The 20,240-nt window shown below is 31.6% G+C and overlaps 1 protein-coding gene across 2 annotated transcripts in view; it reads left to right on the top strand.

Moving 5' to 3' along the window:
- The window catches only part of LOC125066767 (delta-1-pyrroline-5-carboxylate synthase), a 31,423-nt gene extending 11,819 nt beyond the window's left edge, over positions 1-19,604 (top strand). For both annotated transcript variants that reach the window (XM_047675028.1, XM_047675029.1), the window contains exons 2-10: positions 6,191-6,367; positions 7,591-7,734; positions 10,084-10,191; positions 10,880-11,050; positions 15,804-15,992; positions 16,481-16,673; positions 16,782-17,786; positions 18,497-18,634; positions 19,246-19,604. In XM_047675028.1, coding sequence (XP_047530984.1) covers positions 6,191-6,367; positions 7,591-7,734; positions 10,084-10,191; positions 10,880-11,050; positions 15,804-15,992; positions 16,481-16,673; positions 16,782-17,786; positions 18,497-18,634; positions 19,246-19,367 — 2,247 coding nt within the window. In that variant the 3' untranslated portion in view covers positions 19,368-19,604. The remainder of the gene's footprint in view (positions 1-6,190; positions 6,368-7,590; positions 7,735-10,083; positions 10,192-10,879; positions 11,051-15,803; positions 15,993-16,480; positions 16,674-16,781; positions 17,787-18,496; positions 18,635-19,245) is intronic.
- Positions 19,605-20,240: the final 636 nt, after the last annotated feature.

The following is a 20,240-nucleotide window of genomic DNA, read 5'->3' on the forward strand; positions in this document are numbered from 1 at the left end:
TGTCCAATTCTTCTCGGTACCTAATTAACATTCCGAACCGGTGCAGTGGTCGCTTTACAATAATTCTTGTAAACTGAATATTAAAAAATGCCGATTTAAATAAAGTATGTTTCGCTTTTTGTATTTATATCACAAATAATTAATAAATATATCTCAATACTTTTATATTCGTTACTATCATTGCTGTTGTATATAACGAATGCTGAACTTGTTCTCCTTTGACGTGTTATTCCAAAGGTCACGATTTCCTGTTAAGAAATTTCTTCTATTGGAAAACTTTGACTTACACTTTTAACTTCTTTGTATGTTCTTGAACTTTTCTTACGTCTCGTATAACTCGAGTTCTAGTGACGCTATTGACACCTAACTATTTTTGTCATACTCCTTAACAAGATATAAAATTCGCGTTTTTAATCCAAATTTTAAAAAAAACAACTTCACCCGTTATATAATATTTAAGTACATAATGTTAGCACCTATTATGTACTTAAATATTCTCCGAATCACGCTGTATCTTCTAGCTATATAAAATAAAATGGCTCCTCATTGATCATAATAGATGAATATCTAACTATGTTTTGGAACAACTGTTCTGTTGTTGAAGGTATGTTATTTAATAATAGATTATTACTGCCAAGTTCTTAAAATGAGAAGTATATACCGTTAGCTTTCGTCATATATTTTTGAATCCGATCCTTAAAGATAATTTGACTTGAAATAATTGTTTTTTACAAATTCTTGATTGAGTTTTAAGGATTAAATTGAATGCGAAATAAAATTACAAGGAAAATCACTTCATTTGTCACTCCCTAACTCCTCAAACTGTAGAAAATGTCAAACTTAATTTACATGGAAGTAATTTTTTAAGAATCTTCTCTCGGCCTTATTACTTTTTCATTCTTCATTGATTTCATTTGCTCGTCGAATTCTACTTTGGGATTATTATTACAATTTCAACATATTAAATCTAAATGAATATCTATGTGTGTTTATATTTAATCGACTTAAGAGTCTTCGTGTCATTCGCCCACATTATGTATCGTAGCATAAAACGTCTAAAGTTGTTTTGTTGTATGTTGCTTACACCTTTCAAGACGTATCACTTGGAATGTTGCCCACATCAGATATAAATTTTAAGTGCTTATTGATAAGTTGATGGTGTAACTTTATCAATAAATAAATAAATAATTTGGTGACGTTTCGTCACCCGCAAGTAACATTGCGACTCTCTAATAATTTCGACGTTTCACAATTGCCAGGCGTCCCGCTATGGCTCATTTTATTGTCACAATTGTATCAAAAGCCTGATCAAATAATGATAAAGCAAGGCGAATAAATCTATTTTCTTTATTTTTATCTATGACATTATATAGGACATGTCGATGTCATGTTATTGGGATGACACAAAAAACTTGGAAATCCATCAATCTTCTTCGTGTTTTCTACGTGACATTCTCGAAATTATCTGTAATCTGATATGGTATCTGATCGTTTACTAGATCAGATATCGGAATTCCCCATTGTTTATGTAAGGATGATATGTTTTGCATGTACGTTATCTCAATAAAAGTAATTCCAATAATGTTCTTTAATTAATTCACTTTAAAGCATAACTCAACATATTCGAAAGTCGCTGATAATGACTTGATGTTCAAGGTCAATTGTCATTGGAGATTTTCTCTACTAATAAACTGGAATTTTGACGTAAAATTTGATCCTGATATTAAGTCGGTAAGTATTCTGTAAGAATAAACTCACCTGAATTTCACCGACGCAAACGATCATTAAATGTCAGAAGGTCAAATTTATGATAATAACATAGGTTTCCGCTTTACGAATTGTATGATGAGTTCACACAGAATAGCAATGCTGGATGTTGATGTTCATAAGCGACATTAACTACAAAAATTAATAATATTTAAATGCTATAAGTGCCATAACATCGTGTATGGTAAGCTGTTTTTTATCATCTCTCGATTAGGTGTCAAAATTGTTTCTTACAGAAACTATTACTTACTTGATTTATATGTGATTAATATGTTTCACGTATGTAATGTATTTTATTTGTGTATGAAGTATTGCTTAAATTTTGTAATTTAATTTCGTAGTTTTTAACATATTTTCAGTCAAACACATAATATCTAAAGATACTGAAAATTGAACTCGCTTATTATTCAACTTGTATTCATGAATTGTTTCGAAAGAAAAAAATGTAATTCAGTTTGGCGCTAAAGATAAAGTCTTCTTAAAGGGATTTAGTCTTAAGTATTTTTGTGAAATAAATTCATAGCAGTTCGTGGAAATTTCAATTCTATTTGACCCCATAATATTTGAACTAATCATTTTCCATTCCAAGAAAAAGCTATATTTAATAAAAACTTTTCTTTCTGTCACAAAAAATCATTCTTTGTGGGTATTTTTGATTTTGACACATTCAAATGATTTTTGGACTTTTTATCTAAAAACACTGAGTATAATACCGGACGTGTGGTGTTCCCCCAGAATTCATTCTCTTATTTAATATCATAGCTAAGCGGGTAAATGGGTCACCTGATGGTAAGCGGTCACCACCATACATAACCAATGGCGCTGTAAGAAATATTGACTATTCCATACATTACACCTATGCGCCAACAACTCCTTTCCATATTTTTGGATGTGTGTATTTTGAGGAGTAGTAGCAATGCTCATTATAAAAAAAAAATCCTGTTAAGCGTCCTACCCCCCTTTAAACTCTAAGCTTTTGTGTTGGGAATGGGGTATAGCCTCAGGGTCAAAATCAATCCTGCAACTTTTTACATCGCTAGGCGTCCCATAAACCATTGTTTTATTGACGCTTCCATATATAAACGAAATAGTCAATTTAAATATATCAGGATATTTATCAATTCATGCAGGTGAAACTAAACTTTTCTATTTTACACAATCCATTCACAAAATCATAGCAGAAGCCCAAATGGATCAATTGGAAAGTTAAATCAATTGTTTCTATATTATCTTCTCACAATGAATATTATTATCTTTTGTTTGTCAAAATATAAGAATATGTGAAATTCAGTGTTGAATGTAATAAAATACCTAACTACTCAACATATATAGTAATATACTAAATATATTAAAAATGAATAATATTTAGGATTAAATGAAAAATTTGTATAAGACTCATTTATAGACCACACAATTGCAAACCAAAAATAATCAAAATTTAATGTTAGTATAATTTGTTTAAATTGTAGAGAGATTAGTCAAAATGGATTAACTCGAAATAAAATACTTGATTTATATAATGGACATTTCGGTGTAAATACTAAAATGTTTATATTTTTCATATCTGAAAAAGTGAACAGCATGTACTTTTAAAGTGGATTCTTAATCTGATTTCGGTTTTAAAATACTACATTATTGTACTAATCTTTGGAGAGTTTGCATAAAAGCTAAGTGGATTGGTTTCGCGATACTATAGGGGTGGTCGAGTAGCGTATGTACTCAGTTGATGGATGCGCTTACAAAAAAATCCTCACTCGGACTTTTCATATACATATTTATTGAAAAAAAAATGTATAATAATATTTTTTTATGATTACGCTCAAATCGACAAAAATATTTTCATTTAAATTGGTTAAGTCATGGAATCGGTCAAGGGTTATCTTTTTTATTTTATAAATTCTAAATTAAACATATTATACGTAAAAAAAAACTTTGAATGTTAACCCATAAAAGCTAAACGTCTATATCACTAAGCGTAATATATTAATAACATTAATATTTATCTATATAATATTAATATGGCAACATTATAAACTACTGCACATATTAATATTAGTGAAAAGGAAGGTATTGAAATTAAAATAATTTCATTCCCTTTCTACCTTCTGCCAAGAATGTGCATTAACATAATTTCGTAATTTCGAGCGCCGTGTTGTTTTTTTTAGAGAAATGTCTAGAAATATTTTTCAAATATTAAATATTTTTAATGGTTTTGCTCAATGCATTTTTGTGATACCACAGCTACGCATTTTACCTAAGTTAATATACGGTTCCTGGTGTGCCTACAGTCGGAGTATTACTATTACAGTATTATTTATTACTTTTATTGTATTATTTTATTACGTCTATGTAAATATACCAAGTAGGTCAAGAATAATATACCAAAAAATTTAAAACAAACCACAAATGTCGTAAAATTTAGTTTCATCAACGGGTTACCGATTTTTTTTTCTTAGCATAAATCTGAACGCATCTTTAAATGACACAGTTCTATTAAAATTGATTCGATATTGATAACTATGATGATGGAATTTCTAGAATTCTGGGAAAGGATATAAAATATTTCTTATATTTTCAAGAAAAAATAAGAGTTATACTGTTAAATGAAAATTCTCGAAAGAGACGCCGGCTACGAGATTGGATTTCGAATAGACAAATGGAGAGTATCATACATATATATGCTTCTAAGGATATTTTCTATTGAAGATATTTCAAAGTACTAAAATCGTCTACGAATGTGAGAAGTTCAATATAAAATGCTACTTTCTGAAGCTTTTGAATCCCCATCTCTCGAGGATTTCTACTTTAAAGTTGCAGATCTTGGGGTTCGAATCCCGGATCAGTTTAATAAAAAGTAATTGGGATTTTTAGCAAAGTATTTTCCAAGGAAGTTGGTAAAGTATTTTGCCTGATCTCTCTCTGGTTCATTAGCTTGCTGACTCAAATGACTATGAGTAAAATAGGTATTGCATCTATGATGCATAGGTACTGGTTCTTTATATAGGCAGCCGAGGTCATTATTTTATCTATATTGTTCTACAAACACTCGTGTCGCTGAAATAGTTGATAGAAGCGGATCATGATAATCAGTACATACAATAAAGTAGTTATTATCTTTTTCGCTTATATACCTAAATAATAATAATTGATATTGAATTTGCCTTGAATGGGACAGGTGGGTCAGTCGATTTCAACAGAAGACATAAATAAAAAAAAATTTATTATTTTATTCAGATGGATCAATTCGTTTTCAGAGTATATCGACTTAACTGGATTTTATTGAAATGAAACAATTTATAATTTAAAACTCATGAATATAAAATATTATTACTTTTTTTACTTCATAAATCAATTCGATACTTCGAAGAATCAATAAGATAGACAGATATAGATACTTTTACTTCAATAAAGACTTTGACAAATAAGAAAAAAATAATCTTAAGGAATATAGTAGAATAAATTCCATACACCTTGGTTTTGTTTAGCTTCTAGACTTGTTCCCGATAAAATGTTGAGACTTTGGGATTTTATAGTGACGTAAAAAGAAAACATATTCTTGTAAATGGTATACGGATAAATTTATGAAGGGCAATGAAGCATCGTATTTGATAACCAAAAGCGTTCTATCCATAAGTGTGTTGTACTGATACCGTCAAAGAATAGATTTTCCTTACAGTATAATATATGTATAATTTAATTAGAGACTCGCGTTTATATATACTTACTATTATTTATAAATTTGAAATAATTTGAAATATTTTGTTCAGAATTACTGTTAATGTTAACTTTTATCTTAGCATTGCTTTTTATGTATTCATGAAATCGGATCAGGAAATTGAAATAGAACCTGTATTTCAATTTCCTTTTTTAATCCCTTAGTAAAATACTCGAAGGCTTCCTCCTTTTATTTCACGAAATAAAAATATTCTATACGTTGACTACGGTTGGACCATTTATAGAGCCGTAGACGATCTGTCGGTCGAAAAGGTCACTAGTTTAAGCCCGCATAAAGCTAACTAAGTTTGTCTTAGGATAAATTGGAATTTTTAATTTTTAGTCACATTTTAAGATACGATTTTTGACAAATGTATGTCCTAATCCGTATTAGAGTCGAGCTTACTTAATAGAAGAAATATGGCGTGGTATATATCATTTATCTTTTTAAGTAAACTAGTATACTAGTGTCATAAAACTTGAATGATCCATTCATTGACTACTGCGTGGTAATTAACAGTATCATGACCTATGAACCGAATGCCCTCCTAATTTTATCTCTTGAAGGAACGTGACTAAAATCTACACGAATAAAAAAATAGTTTTTGTTGATAGTGTGATAATGTCTTAAAATATTTGATATCTTATTTTATTTACATTAAATTTACGTTACTTAATTACGTAATCAAGTTTTTTTTTTTTATTTCAGGGCATAAACGTTGACAAGCGGACTCTAGTCAGCGCAGAGCGAAAAAAGCAGACTTTTTCAGATAGATCGCAGTTGAAGTATGCCAGAAGACTTGTTGTCAAACTCGGCAGTGCTGTTATTACCAGGGAAGATGGTAATGGCCTAGCTTTAGGACGATTGTCTTCTATAATCGAACAGGTAACTGTTATTTCTAAATTAGCACTAGAATGCGTAGATCTACTCACTATTAACTATTTCTAACAACTTTATATTGCACTTATACAATATAAACACTCGACACAGTCGCTTCTACTTCTGACGATTCTGATGTATCGTAGAAATAACTCATTCCATTAGAGTTGGTTGAAAATAACACCGCGGATTTTTGTAATTCGTTATTTCTCAGAGATTTTTTTTCATCAGACCTAGATATGATGAATCCTACTGTGTACTTGTGTATTTAGTATTCACTCATTAAAATTTTAGCTTCAGTACAATTATTTAGTAAAGGGAACCGAAACAGGTTAACACTATCTAAGAACTAATACACATTAATAAAAATCAATTAAAATCATACAAAGGATTACGAAACAAAATTTGTACTTGTGTGTACATTTGTTATTATGATCATATATATAATAAAATAATACAGAGACAATATTTACCCGGTTGATGAATTTATCATCTTTCTCTTAATTTTATCATCCAAGATTTTGTTTTAATAAAAATGAAACAGTTATTAAAATAATATACAATGCGTGTAGTCTTTGTAGTAGCAAATTTTGCGATGTAAATCCTGCTCATTTTACTTTTAATCACACACACAATTACCCTCGTAAGATTAAAAACGATTCTTTTATACTTAGTTTAATATTCACATACGATCATATTTTTGACGTATCTTCAAAATATCTTAACTTTGCGTATGTAAACACGAGATTAATTATCAAAACAAATTAAAGATTAATTGGTGATGACAATCATTCGACTAATTTCCACGTGTTTTAATCACTGGGTCATCTCATGTCTATTAATTTGTCCTCATTTACTTTGACGTGTATTCATAATTTGATTTATGTAACATTTTCTGAGCCGAGATGGCCATAGAGCCTAGATGGCCCAGTGGTTAAAACACGTGCATCGTAACCGATAATTTCGGGTTCAAACCAAGGCCACTGAATTTTCATGTGCTTAATTTGTGTTTATAATTCATCTCGTGCTCGGCGGTGAAGGAAAACATCGTGAGGAAACCTGCATGTGTCTAATTTCAACGAAATTCTGCCACATGTGCCGCCAGCCCGCATTGGAGCAGCATGGTGGGATATGTTCCATTCCTTCTCCTCGAAGGGAGAGGAGGCCTTAGTCCAGCAGTGGGAAATTTACAGGCTGTTAATGTAAATGTAATGTAACATGTTCTGTAGGTAGCAGAATGTCATCACGAAGGTCGAGAATGCATAATGGTTACAAGTGGCGCTGTCGCGTTCGGGAGACAGAAGCTCACTCAGGAACTGCTCATGTCCCTGTCTATGAGGGAAACATTGTCACCAAGCGACCACACACGAGAGGTAAAGTAAAGTTATTTGGTATATATACATTACACAATGAAAACCTTTCCTTTCTATATATCTTCAACTGAATACAAATAGTCAGATAATCAATATAATACGCATTGAACTTTTCTATGATATACGTATGCGGACGAGCTAATGATAAGTGGATTTCCTCCGCCCTAAGACAATGGCGCTGGTAAAAATACTAATCATTCCTTACATTAAACATTCCTTATGCCATTAATTTTGGGAACTAAAATGTTATGTCCCTAGAGCCTGTAGTTACACCAGTTCACTCACCCTTCAGACCGGAACAAAACAATATAGAGTAATGCTGTTTGTGTGTGTGTGGTACCTACCTAGACGGCTTACACAAAGTCCTACTACCAAGACCTAACCTAAGAAGGTCCTACCTGCGTTTGTGTGTATGTTCGTGCTAGTGTCTTATGTAATTTTAATTTATTATTATTTTGTGCAAAATAAACGAAAGTTATTATGTTTAGATAAATATACGATATAACACAAATATTATTTCATCAATTTAAAATGAAAAGTCTCGTTAAAGAAATGTATAATTAAAAAAAAAATTATAATCATATCTAATATATATATATATACTCGTATATATCGAAGCATATAGTATACGTTGAACGGAGAGAGGGCATATCAACCAAAATTGTTTTCGTGTCAAAATACAATTGTTGTTTTCTTTTTTTAAGTATATAAAATTATATAAAGGTAATATCTAGAAAGGTAAATAATTAAAACAGATTGAAACAAAATAAATCTCTGCCCTAATAGTACATAGTATATAGGTAGTTACAGTTGAAAGGCATCCCTCGACCTCGTCCTGAATACCAGCGGTTAAATCGTAAAGCAGGGTGTATGCATTCGCAGTGTATTTTGCAACTAATTATATATGTGATATTTTGGTATTACCAGTACCAACCAGGCAATACAATTCAAATTCGTCATGTTGGATTTGATATGACATTATGTTAAGCTCATTATTACCACACTCGGATTTATAGGTCTGGAGGCTCTGGAGCCACAATTGAGTGGAAGCCTTAGAGCAACAGAGGCGTGTAGGCCCTTATAATTACAATATTAATTAATTTGAACGTTTTAATTTCTGTCCGTAAGTTATAATTTATTTAATTGTATCAGTAACTTTTAAAACAATAATTAGTAACATTATATTGATTATATCTGAATGTTTCCTAACTCGTCGGAGCTTATGTTGTGGGACTCTCATGTGGAGGCCCCATGCCAGTTGCCCGGTTGCCCTCCCCTAAATCCGGCCCTGACTAGTAAATTGAAAGACCACTTGTATATAAGTCAGATTATAACTAATATAAGAATAAGCAGACATAATAAGCCATAACAGATATGTACAGACTTTCTTTTATCATGTGAAGTGTTTTGAAAATGCCTTGAAAAATATCTTTACTATTCAGCTCATCTGGTTGTAGATATCTTGGGGAAGTCACAAGTTACATATGAAGCAAGCAATCAAGCCTTATCGTGTATAGTAATCTTACAGATAATCTCTATAATAAAAACCCTATGTAATTCCCACTATCATAAAAATACTATTAATAAATCGTTATCACCAGACACATTATCAACTCAAACTTACAAGATGCACTCAAATAAAAATGCTCTATCAATTTCTATCAATGTTGATAATCTTTACACGAGAGATAATTTTTCCCAAAGTTTTGATCTAATTTTAAGTGACGAGAATTATTTTGAAAACCTTTTATTGAACGGCTGTCTTCCATGATTTTTATTTTGATGTACAATGTTTGGTATTTGGCTTTGAAAGGTAAAAATTGCGAGCACATATCCATTGTAGGTTCAAACAATACCATGTGCCACTGACGTACCCAAAACGAGTATTTGAAAAAGAAAATGCCCCGTCTAGTCGCTTCGTTAAGAGAAACTGAGGGTTTTTTTCTACCTACCAATATAATAAAGCAACAACATAATCTAATGTTGAATCGAGAGATTAATATTTAGTAATACCTTTATCCCGTTTATATGTTATATATATGGACCACGAGTCAATGATATATCAGCTTCCATTCAACTTTTATGATACGGAAGCTTCCCTCTAGCGCGCTCATTTCTTATGCTATACATTTTTGTCACCCCACAAATCCATGCAGCATTCACATGCTAGTTCACAGAAACCCATTTTATTATTCCTTATAAAATCTTAACGTACCCGAAACCTGCCGTTATGGGTGTTCACAAATTTTCAGGCTGTTTTGCGAAATATTCAACAAAAACTGAGCTTCAACGTTAAACACATAGTCACTCTTATTAAATGTTATATTAAATTATGAAATGTTATTGCAGGACGCGGGAAGCATTTTGGACCCGCGGGCGGCGGCGGCCGTCGGCCAGTCGGAGCTCATGTCGATGTACGACGCCATGTTCTCGCAATATAACGTCAAAATTGCGCAGGTATGTTGATATTAAATAATTTTCATATTGCATGTTATAATATCTGAATATCTCATATATAAAAATTTATGCCTGTATATCTGTTTGAGTTCAATAAACTTCATGTGATCACCATGATTTACGACCTATATTGTCGTTGTGTCATTTTCTTTACTGTAAAACCGATCAATAGACTAATTTGAGTACAGCATTTATATATAGCACGAATCGTATTAAATAAGTTTACAAACAAATTTTACGAGGCATGCAATGCATATATATTTTGGTAAATGGTTAGTATAAATAATTAAAATATACTAAAGTTTCACATTGCCTTATTATGATGAAATCCATCGTGTTTAAATAAAGATTGTCGTAAGCGATAACGGCGTATTTGCGTGATTAAAGTTATTTGTAATTTTTCTACATGACTTATGTTTGTACTAGCAAATATATTAAAGATTTTAAAGACATTCGTAGTATTCGTAGTACAAAAAGTATTCTATTATGTGGAAATATCGAGCTCCACCAAATAAAAATAAAAAAAAACATGGTTAATATCCCGTTTTAAATACTTGCAGAAATATATTAACGTTTTATATTTTATGAGTGTTTTAAGCTAAACCCTCCTATCTAAAAATCATAATAAATTCACATCAGTAATATTTAAATAAAGATTATTTTCTAGTTTATTTCGAAATTTAAACAGGTATTAGTGACAAAGCCGGACTTTTACAATGAGGAAACGAGGAAGAATTTATTCTGCACACTCTCCGAGCTGATCTCATTGAATATTGTGCCCATCGTGAACACGAATGATGCTGTCAGTCCACCTATGTACATACACGACGATACTGTGGTACCCGGAACCGGAAAAAAGGTAGGGGGAATTATGGTCAAGTATTACACAGTAGAGAGGCAAATTTTGGGTTAATATGGGATTAAAGTGGCTCCAAATGGTTCGTGTAATTTAACACATAGCTGCTACATTTTTTCAAGAGCCGAGATATCGCATTGTTTAGAACGCGTGCATCTTAACCGATGATTTCGGATTCAAATTAGGAACCGATGATTTCGGATCTTATTTTACTTTGGTGATAACATTAAAAATATAATTGACGTAGCTCAACGTGATTTAAATGTTATTAGTGAATGGTTTGTTTCTAATTTATTAACTATTAATACCAAAAAGACATCATATATGATCTTCGCGCCTAAAAATAAAAATATACCAAATCATGACCAACTAACAATTTGTAACGAACCAATAAATAAAACTGATCATGAAAAATATTTAGGTCTTATAATGGATAGCAAGTTAACCTGGCAATATCATATTGATCATCTTAAAAATAAAATATCCCCTTTGATAGGTGCACTACGTAAGATTTCCTTATGTATACCTAATAAAATTCGTCCTATTATTTATAATTCTTTAGTAAAACCTCATATCGAATATCTTATTGAAATATGGGGAACTGCTGCGAAGTCTAACATAAAGTCATTACAAACTTTACAAAATAAAATTATTAAAGTTCTTTATAAATATGATTATATGACGCCATCCGTTGAATTATACAAAAAAACAAAATTTTTTAATATAAATCAATTATACACTTTAAAAACCTGCATGTTGATTAGAAAAATAATAACAAATAAAACACATTCACAATTACACTTTCATAAAAAAACACATACATACCACACTAGAAAACGTAATAAACTAGAACTTCCAAAAACCAGAACCAACTATGGAAAGAAAAACATTTTATTTGAAGGAGTTCAAATTTATAATAAATTATCAGACTTAATCATTAATAGCAAGAGTTTTCCTATATTTAAAAAACGTGTAATGGAATATGTGCAAAATAATTTATAAGTTAATGTAACCCCTACCTAAACATGTTTGTGTAATATAACTACCCGCAACATTTTATTTTATTTTACTGTATATAATTCATAAGGCAGACTTTTAAATGTACCCCCAAGCAAAATTATTATAATTTCTTATTATAAGTGAACTTTTGTGTTCTTTATGAGAAATAAATGTCTTTAAACCGAAACCGAAACCCAGGCAGGCACCACTGAATTTTCATGTGCTTGATTTGTGTTTATAATTCATCTCGTGCTCGGCGGTGGAGGAAAACATCGTGAGGAAACCTGCATGTGTCTAATTTCAACGAAATTCTACCACATGCGTATTCCACCAACCTGCACCATGGAGCAGCGTGGTGGAATATGCTCCAAACCTTCTCCTCAAAAGGAGAGGAGGCCTTAGCCCAGCAGTGGGAAATTTACAGGCTGTTAATGTAATGATGTAATGTAATATGCTGCATTTTTCTTAGCCTTTGACTGGACGCGCTACCTCTTGTCTTATTAATCGAAGTTACGGAAGCTGTAAAAAAAGTAAATTATTGTAATGGGAAGGTAATTTATTTTCAAAATAATTACGCAGACGTTTTTAAAAAAATAATAATAATATATCTTGTCTAGCATATGCCTAGAATTTCACTTTGTTATATTGTCTCGCTCACTCATATAGGCAGTATGAGTGAGCGTGTACATGAGTTGTACAGCCAATGAGGTTCGTTGCATTGCTGCGTTCGTTTGTTTCATACTCAATATGTTAAGGCCCCCACGCCAAGTGTGCGTTAAGATACATCTTACGAAGATTACATTGGTGTTGGTATGATTTGTTTTGTAAAACTTATCGAGTTATATATAGATAATATTTTTCGAAATGGTATAAAAATGTTGCAAGTTTTGCGAATTGGCGCAGACATTTTATATCAACCAATATAATATTATAAATATTGAAATATATGTATATATCAGTGTTTAATACAAAATTGTAACTTACAAAAAAAAGGCTTAGTATTATCAACTATTTTCCAATGAAATTATATTTTAATTATTAACAGTTGTTTATCCAGACAAATGTTAATCTTGTAATAGGTACATTTATATTTAGCCACAAAGGCCTTTTAATCGCAAGTCATTTACAAAGATTGCCAATTAATATTAATATTAAAAGCTTTCCAAAAATAATTTCAATATAACGAAGTCGCGGACACAACTCCTCGTCTAAAATGCTAGTGGTATTGTTGTCGTTGCCAGAAATATCTTTACGGTTACAACGGGATGCTTTTTGCCATTCCGGAACATTATACTTAAACGAAATGTATGCCAAAGTGTACTCGTGTCTATATTGGTTGTTATTTCTCATGATACGACAATTTCTAGATACTTTTAGTCGCTTGTTTTGTTTATACCAAAGGATTACATTACTACAGTTTGCTTAAACTAAACTAAATATATAATGTGTTATGATTATAGATATATATATGTGTGTGCCATGTTTGATGGTCATCCAATACGACCTAAGGGCTTAAACATGTTAATTTTACCGTAAACTATGGTTCCAAGTAACACGGAGCTTCAGGGGTCTATTTTACGTTTATAATTATTCACTTGATAGTCGGCAATGAAGGAAAACATCGTGATGTGATGCATGTGTCGCAGTTACAGTCTACATCTTGTTACAAGTACATTTTTTTTCTAATATTATAATGCTCAGCTAATCATAGGATGTATGATAATATTCTTTATATTTATTAAACTACATTGAGTATGTGGGTGTGGACTCACACATTAAAACTACCATCAATACCAGACTGAACTGTACTGTGTGTCAAGTAGGAACATTAATACACAAACTGTATTTTGTAATTTCCGACGAATTCAAAAGCAAGATAATATGTAAAATGGGAAGTGTGTACATCGTCGTAAAAAAATAACGATACAACTAAACCAATTATTTCTATAAAACAAAGGTATGACTTAAGAATTGACGGAAGACTATTCGGGCTGATAATATCATGTTCAACTTTCTGGGCGATTTACATCGACATAAACAACACTTTAGACTTGATAACTCGATTATCTAACGAAACGTTAGTCAATTTCTAAACGCTTATAAAGTCTGCATGATGTTCCATAATGTGGTCGATTGAAGCTCATGCAATTTCCTTTTTATCGGCTTGCACGATCTGGTTGGACTTCATTGAACTTCATAAATTGTCTTTGCATTTTAATAAATGAAGGTTTAGGTAAATTTATTTCAAACAGTCAGAACTATTTCTACTCTCTTATTTTTCTATGTTATTCAACCGTATAGTAAAATTAAAGTTGACTGTAATGAATTTATATTTTCTAGATATATTAATGAATTACCATGCTTATTCGTATTCGAGGTGTGTATCGATCTCAGTATAAATCTACTAAAATATAGTAAATCTTTGAATGAGTTACCATCTGTCATAAGCGTCGCTAGAGATGTATACATATTATATTACGGATGTCGACGCGAATCTCATATTATATTTTACTGAGAAATGTGAATACGTTGCTGAAAAAAATTATCAAAGATGGAGATTTATAATACAGTAATAAGAAAAGTGATATTCATCTTTTAAGAAGAGTTTATCCATTTAGCTTATGTACTTTTAACTTTCATTCTATTTTTCGAAGGAACTTCGAAGAAAAAAGATTAATTTTAACTCGGACAGAAATTTAAAGTAGGAGAAGATTTCTCTATTATCTTGTAAGCTTTACAAGCAAGCGAGGCCGAAGTGGGCGTTATTAACTGATATTAGGACAGTACTCAGTAGATATTACAAGGCACTGTTCGTGCAAATACAGATACACTCTCCATTCCTTAACTCTCATAGTCTTTTTTACATTTTTTTTTTACATTAACAGCCTCTAAATTTCCCACTGCTGGGCTAAGGCCTTCTCTCCCTTTTTGAGGAGAAGGTTTAGAGCATATTCCACCACGCTGCTTCAAAATGGTTTTGTGAATCTGATGAAAATGTGAATCTTAATCTTTTAGTCTTTTAGAATAGTCCAACATAGTTAAAAGACAGAATGGGCTAAAGATGTTCTTTGATAATTTTAACTTCTTACTATCGATAGAAATACTAATTATTCCAATCTAAGATTTGAACTCAAGACTTTCGGATCTTTATAAACTAGCAAATAATGAGGGAATTAATGTGATGCAATAAATATTGGACCGTGGCTTCAATTGGAATGTCGATAGGAATGTCGACAAAACAAAACATATTGAGGCATAATAATAATTAATGACAATAAATCTTTAATATAATACATTCCGATTTCCGTTGTAAGAAACAAAAACGTCAGGTGCAAAAAATGTTTTCCGAGAATTCATATTTATCGTTCTCATTATTTTCTTTATATTCTTTTTTTAATGTTAGTATATATTGGTACATAAAGAAAATCCGAGTATAATATGAAATGATACATTTTTGGCTATGACAGTTAATCTGTGATCTTTTATTGTTAGTAGAGCAATTGTTAGGTTTTGCATGATAGGTTGCGCGCTTTAATCCGATCTGTGTGTAAAACTTCAAGTTAAAGAAATAAAGGTGAAATAGAATCGGAACTGAGCTAATACCGTTTTATCTCGATTAATTTCGGATAGAAAAGTGCGCACAAATGTTAAGGTCTATAAAACAGCACCACTGCAGCGTTGCCGCTTGTATGACAGCCCTGTGTGTACACAGCCTTAGATCTACCGTATTGAAAAATATATTTTTTGAATATTAAAGGGTATAGGTATAAAGGACAACGACAGTCTCTCAGCATTGCTAGCCGCTGAGATACAATCAGATCTCCTCATCATGATGTCGGATGTGGACGGTATCTATAACAAGCCGCCGTGGGAGGATGGTGCTCGCATGATACACACATACACGTCGAAGGAAAGAGATCAAGTGCAATTCGGTCAGAAATCTAAAGTAAGTGATTTTTTTTCTTTTAAAACGACTATTGACAAATTGAATGTTATGTTACAAATAAAAAGTACCAGAACAAATGACCATCATAAAATCACTTATTATTCTGACGCGCGAAACTTTTTTTGAGACTAGGGATGAAAAACATCCATCAATTTAAAAGGAATGCCGCCATACATGTGTAAAAATAAACGTCGAGGATTTTCCTCAAACAAAACAATAATCAAATTAGGGGTTATCAATACATCATTTTGTAACCTTTCATGGTAGCGTTCTAAATTAAGTTTCAACTTACAGAATATTTTGCTTTAGACAATTGTGTCAAAATATTTTAAGGCTGAATGAAATAATATTTTTAAAATTTAGAAAACGTTATTTAATAATTTAAAGACTATATTATATTTCGAATAAAGAGTTTTAATTTAGATATTATTTTAAGTTTAAACTATCGAACATTTAAATAATTTGTTACTAAAAATTGTTATTATTAGGTTGGTACAGGAGGTATGGATTCAAAAGTGCAAGCAGCCACATGGGCGATGGCTCGGGGAGTAAGTGTAGTGATATGCAACGGTATGCAAGACAATGCTATCAAAACGATCATCAGCGGACGTAAAGTAGGAACGTTTTTCACCGATTCCGCAACTACTTCAGCAACTTCAGTCGATGTTATGGCTGAAAGTGGTAAGTAAAATAAATTATATAATTAATAAATTAAACTAAATAGGGATGTGCTCAATATAATGATGCAATTTATTTAGAATATTAAAGATATATTGTTTGTCCTTACAGCTCGATCTGGTAGTCGAGTTCTACAAAAGCTAACTCCAGCCGAAAGGGCATCAGCCATTCATACCTTGGCAGATCTCTTACTGGAAAAGAAAGAGAAAATTTTAGAAGCAAATGCGAAGGATTTAGAAGAAGCTACAAAAAGTGGCCTCGAAAAACCTTTATTAAACAGGTTGTCGCTGAGTGAAGGAAAGCTCAAAACTTTATCTATAGGCCTAAAGCAGATAGCTGACTCTAGCTATGAGAATGTAGGGAAATTATTAAGGAAGACAAAATTAGCTGACAATTTAATGCTCCGACAAGTAACAGTGCCTATAGGAGTTTTGCTTGTGATATTCGAATCGAGGCCAGATTCGTTGCCCCAAGTGGCAGCTTTAGCCATCGCATCAGCTAACGGCTTGTTATTAAAAGGTGGCAAGGAAGCGGCCCATTCCAACAAAGCACTGATGGATCTTGTCAAAGAATCTTTACAAACAGTTGGAGCACAGGAGGCTATAGAGTTAGTATCGACTAGGGAGGAGATAAGTGATCTATTGTCAATGGAAAAGCACATAGATTTGATCATTCCTCGAGGCTCATCAGATCTTGTAAGAAGTATTCAGAAACAATCTCAACATATACCAGTGCTGGGTCATGCTGAGGGTATCTGTCATGTCTACTTGGACAAAGACGCTGATCCCGTCAAGGCTTTGAAGGTTGTTCGTGACGCAAAATGCGATTATCCAGCAGCTTGTAACGCTATGGAAACTTTGTTGCTCCACGAGGATCACATGTCTGGTCCATTATTTACGGAAATATGTAATATGTTGAAGAATGAGGGCGTGAAAATACATGCAGGTCCAAGGTTGGCAAGTCAGCTAACGTTTGGACCACCAGCGGCGAGAACCATGAAACACGAATACGGTTCTTTGGAGTGTTGTATTGAAATAGTTAAGGATATGGACGAAGCGATAGACCATATTCACAAATTCGGAAGCTCCCACACAGATGTTATAGTCACAGAGAATGGTAAGCATATTGAGTAGTATTTAAACCGATAGCTGTATGAATAATCTATACAGGATTTAGCGGACGATATTCGGCATTTGGCTAATTTTCCGAATGTGACGGAAATGTGCAACAGGAAGTGGGGGAAAATGAGCCAGTCAACTTACTATATTATAAATTAGGTTAAACGGTACACGCGAACGGATTTGTTTGGTCATTATCATAATTAAATTTCGCATTTGCTATTTCATAAACTTAAGGCATATTAATCTAATTACTAATTAAATACATAGATCTTTTAAACGAACAGTGGGATATATATGCACGATTATTGAGATCATTTTTCAGCAAGGTTTTAATAACAATAAATTTGATCCTCTGTATTAAAGTCGTTAAAAGCATTTAGCAAATGTAGGTGATTCTGATTCAATTATAAAAGATATGCTATAATATTAATGTACGTAGGTCTATAATCATATTTAAATGCCGAAGAGTTTGGTGTTTGTCTGTTTGAACCCGCTTCTCCAATTGGATACTCCATTTATTTGTAAAATTAAAAAAATATATAACTTCGTTTTCCAAACAGCGATACTTGATATTGTTGTTTTCCGGTTTGTAGGGTGAGTGAGCCAATGTAACGTAATACAGGCACAAGAGACTTTACATCTTAGATCTCTAAATATATTCACCATATTAACTGTACGTACTTGATTTATTTCTTTATTTCACAGAAAATACAGCGAAACAGTTCCTAAGTTCAGTGGACAGCGCGTGTGTGTTCCACAATGTGTCTTCTCGTTTCGCTGACGGCTTTAGATTCGGTCTTGGAGCTGAAGTTGGAATTTCTACAGCCAGAATACACGCCAGAGGTACTTGATTGTATTACATATTTTTTAAATCTTACTTATACATGTACTAGTCAAGTCATTTTATTTACGTGTTTTGTAAACATTTTTGAAGTGATAACTTCAAACCGCTTCGTTACGTAACGCGTTACGGCGCCAGTCTCTCTGGCTTCCCTATCTCTTACGTATACGGCAGCGATTAGTTTAAGTTATCACTTCTGTCGGGCACGTAATTTTTTTTAATTTATTAAAAGAAATATATGAACATAATTTTAATAATAAAAATAAAGATAACTAATAATAAAAATAATTTTAATAATAAAAATAGATAAATTGGATTTAATTTTTGAAAAAAAAAGTTCTAACTTTAAAATTTTTTTTAAATGTTTTTTATATTATTACTTTCATATATTGTTTTAATTAATTATTTATTTTACAAATGTATTTATAAATAAACAATAATTTTATAATTATCAAATAATACGATGCATTTTTTTATTATTGCTTACTGATCAAATTCAGTCAGTATGTACTTTAATAATTATTTTTAATTGGAATACCTAAACATTTGTCATATCATGTGTATTGATACCATTAATATTAAAACGAAATAAATAATGTTTAATTTATAACAGGTCCGGTTGGTGTAGAAGGTCTTTTAACCACAAAATGGATCCTCGAAGGAACCGATCACACAGCAGCGGAGTTCAATGAAGGAAAACGGACTTGGTTACACGAAAAGTTACCCGTTAATTGACTAAAAACGAATATATTTAAAACTGTTTACAGTTATATAGTAAGTAGATTTTTTAGTGACAAATGTAAAAATATATTACGAGTATAACAATTATATATAAGTAATAAAATTGTTCAGTCGGAACGAAAGAAGAGAAATGGTGTGTTTATTAATTATTATTTTTTAAACTAAATCATGTTTTATACTTGCAGTACTCGCATAAATCAATATGAAAACGATTAAAACAGATAAATAGTGCGTTGTTTTTTATTTTACAAATCCCGATTCCAACTTACAATTCTCGATTTGCTTATCGATATTTTGTAATAAATATAAAAAAGTGCTTGCTTTAAGTTCTATATGTTTATATATTCATCGGTCATTGAATTTAGTGTAACTGTTATTTTGTACAGTTTTTGTTAATACTGTTTGGCGGTAAAGTATCCTAGAATTGTACCATAAATTAATCATTATAATATTATTATATTAAAAAAAAATGTAACAGGGATACTGCCATTGTAATATTAGTTTTCTCTTTTTAATCCAAAAAAAATTATCAGTGTTTTTGGGGGCGTTTTTAGCACAAACGACCCAATATTAAAAAAAGAACAGACTTATCATGGTATAAGTAACGAAATCCAAATAAAAATGTATATGTATGTAGTCGATGCTTGGCCAAAAAAATATTTTTCAGAAACTTCATTTAATGTTTTCACGAAAAAAATCTCCGATGTCTTTGTGAAAATATTCGTGGTTAAGCTTTGACCTTTCAGTAGCGTCTGTGAACTGCTGTTCAATTTAATACGTCTACCATATTGGACACGTAAACGGGGCAACGCAGCACTTTTAATTTTATTAAAAATGTAAATTATTTAACAAAAAAACCATGTTTTT

Source organism: Vanessa atalanta, chromosome 10 (genome assembly GCF_905147765.1).
Source record: "Vanessa atalanta chromosome 10, ilVanAtal1.2, whole genome shotgun sequence".
Lineage (NCBI taxonomy): Eukaryota > Metazoa > Arthropoda > Insecta > Lepidoptera > Nymphalidae > Vanessa > Vanessa atalanta.